The 973-nt window shown below is 43.9% G+C and overlaps 1 protein-coding gene across 1 annotated transcript in view; it reads right to left on the reverse strand.

The window, feature by feature from the left end:
• Positions 1–184: 184 nt before the first annotated feature.
• SIX3 (SIX homeobox 3) overlaps positions 185–973 on the reverse strand; it is a 6,686-nt gene continuing 5,897 nt past the window's right edge. The window contains 1 exon segment of the mRNA XM_009278411.1: positions 185–345. Coding sequence (XP_009276686.1) covers positions 185–345 — 161 coding nt within the window.

The following is a 973-nucleotide window of genomic DNA, read 5'->3' on the forward strand; positions in this document are numbered from 1 at the left end:
CCCTGTCTGTTTGTTTGCTATTAGGTTTGGGTCGGGTTTGGCCTTTTCTTTCCTCCTGGCTGTGTGTGTGCGTGCGTGCGTGTGTGTGTCCTGATTCTAGGTTGCCTCGGTTTGTTTTGCTCGGGTCGGGGAGAGGGTGCTTGGCTGTTTGGATTTGGATTTTTTGTTTGTTTGTTTTCCGATATCATACATCACATTCCGAGTCGCTGGAGGTTACCGAGAGGATGGAGGTGCCCGTCTCGGCTCTTTCTGTCAAACTGGAGACGCTGGTGGTCGGGCTGGCCGCCGTGGACGGAGACTCGGCCGAGCTGTGTGTCGGTCAGCCGGGCTCTGCCAGTCCCCCAGCTCATCTCAGGAACAAGAGGACTGCAAAGGGTTAAACTCGTTAGCTCCCAGCCCAGGGCAGGCCAGGAAAAGGTGGCAAATTCTTCTTAAGCTTTTTTTTTTTCTTTTTCTTTTTCTTTTTTTTTTTCTTTCGCTGAGGTCCCTTTTGAAAACCTAGCACGTCAGATCTTGACAGCTAAGTTTGTGCAAGGAACACCGAGTCAAGGAAAATAAAAAGGAGAGAGAGAGAAAGGGTGGGAGGGAGATAGACAGAGAGGGGGGAGGAAGAAAGAAAGAGTAGAGCAAATATCATATACAAGCATTTCTACACATATATTACAAACTGGGAAAATGACCGCATCATTAAGATATACATAATTCATATAAAATTTTGAAATAAAAATAAAAATCTGTTACAGTCATAACTATTCTTTTTCCACATTTATAACCAGTACCCACACAGGCAGTGACAGAAGTGTAGAAAAAAAGGTGCTTACGAATAAAATGATTGTCTGCTGAACAAAAAAACAGAAAATTGCATCTTGGCTGGACCATCACTTGGACTTAAAAAAAAAAAAAACAAAACAAAAAACAGAGAGAAAGGGAGAGGGAGAGAGAAAGAGAGAGAAATAGGACCAACAAAAAGGCG

Source organism: Aptenodytes forsteri, unplaced genomic scaffold, assembly GCF_000699145.1.
Source record: "Aptenodytes forsteri isolate BGI_AS27 unplaced genomic scaffold, ASM69914v1 Scaffold130, whole genome shotgun sequence".
NCBI classification, from domain to species: domain Eukaryota; kingdom Metazoa; phylum Chordata; class Aves; order Sphenisciformes; family Spheniscidae; genus Aptenodytes; species Aptenodytes forsteri.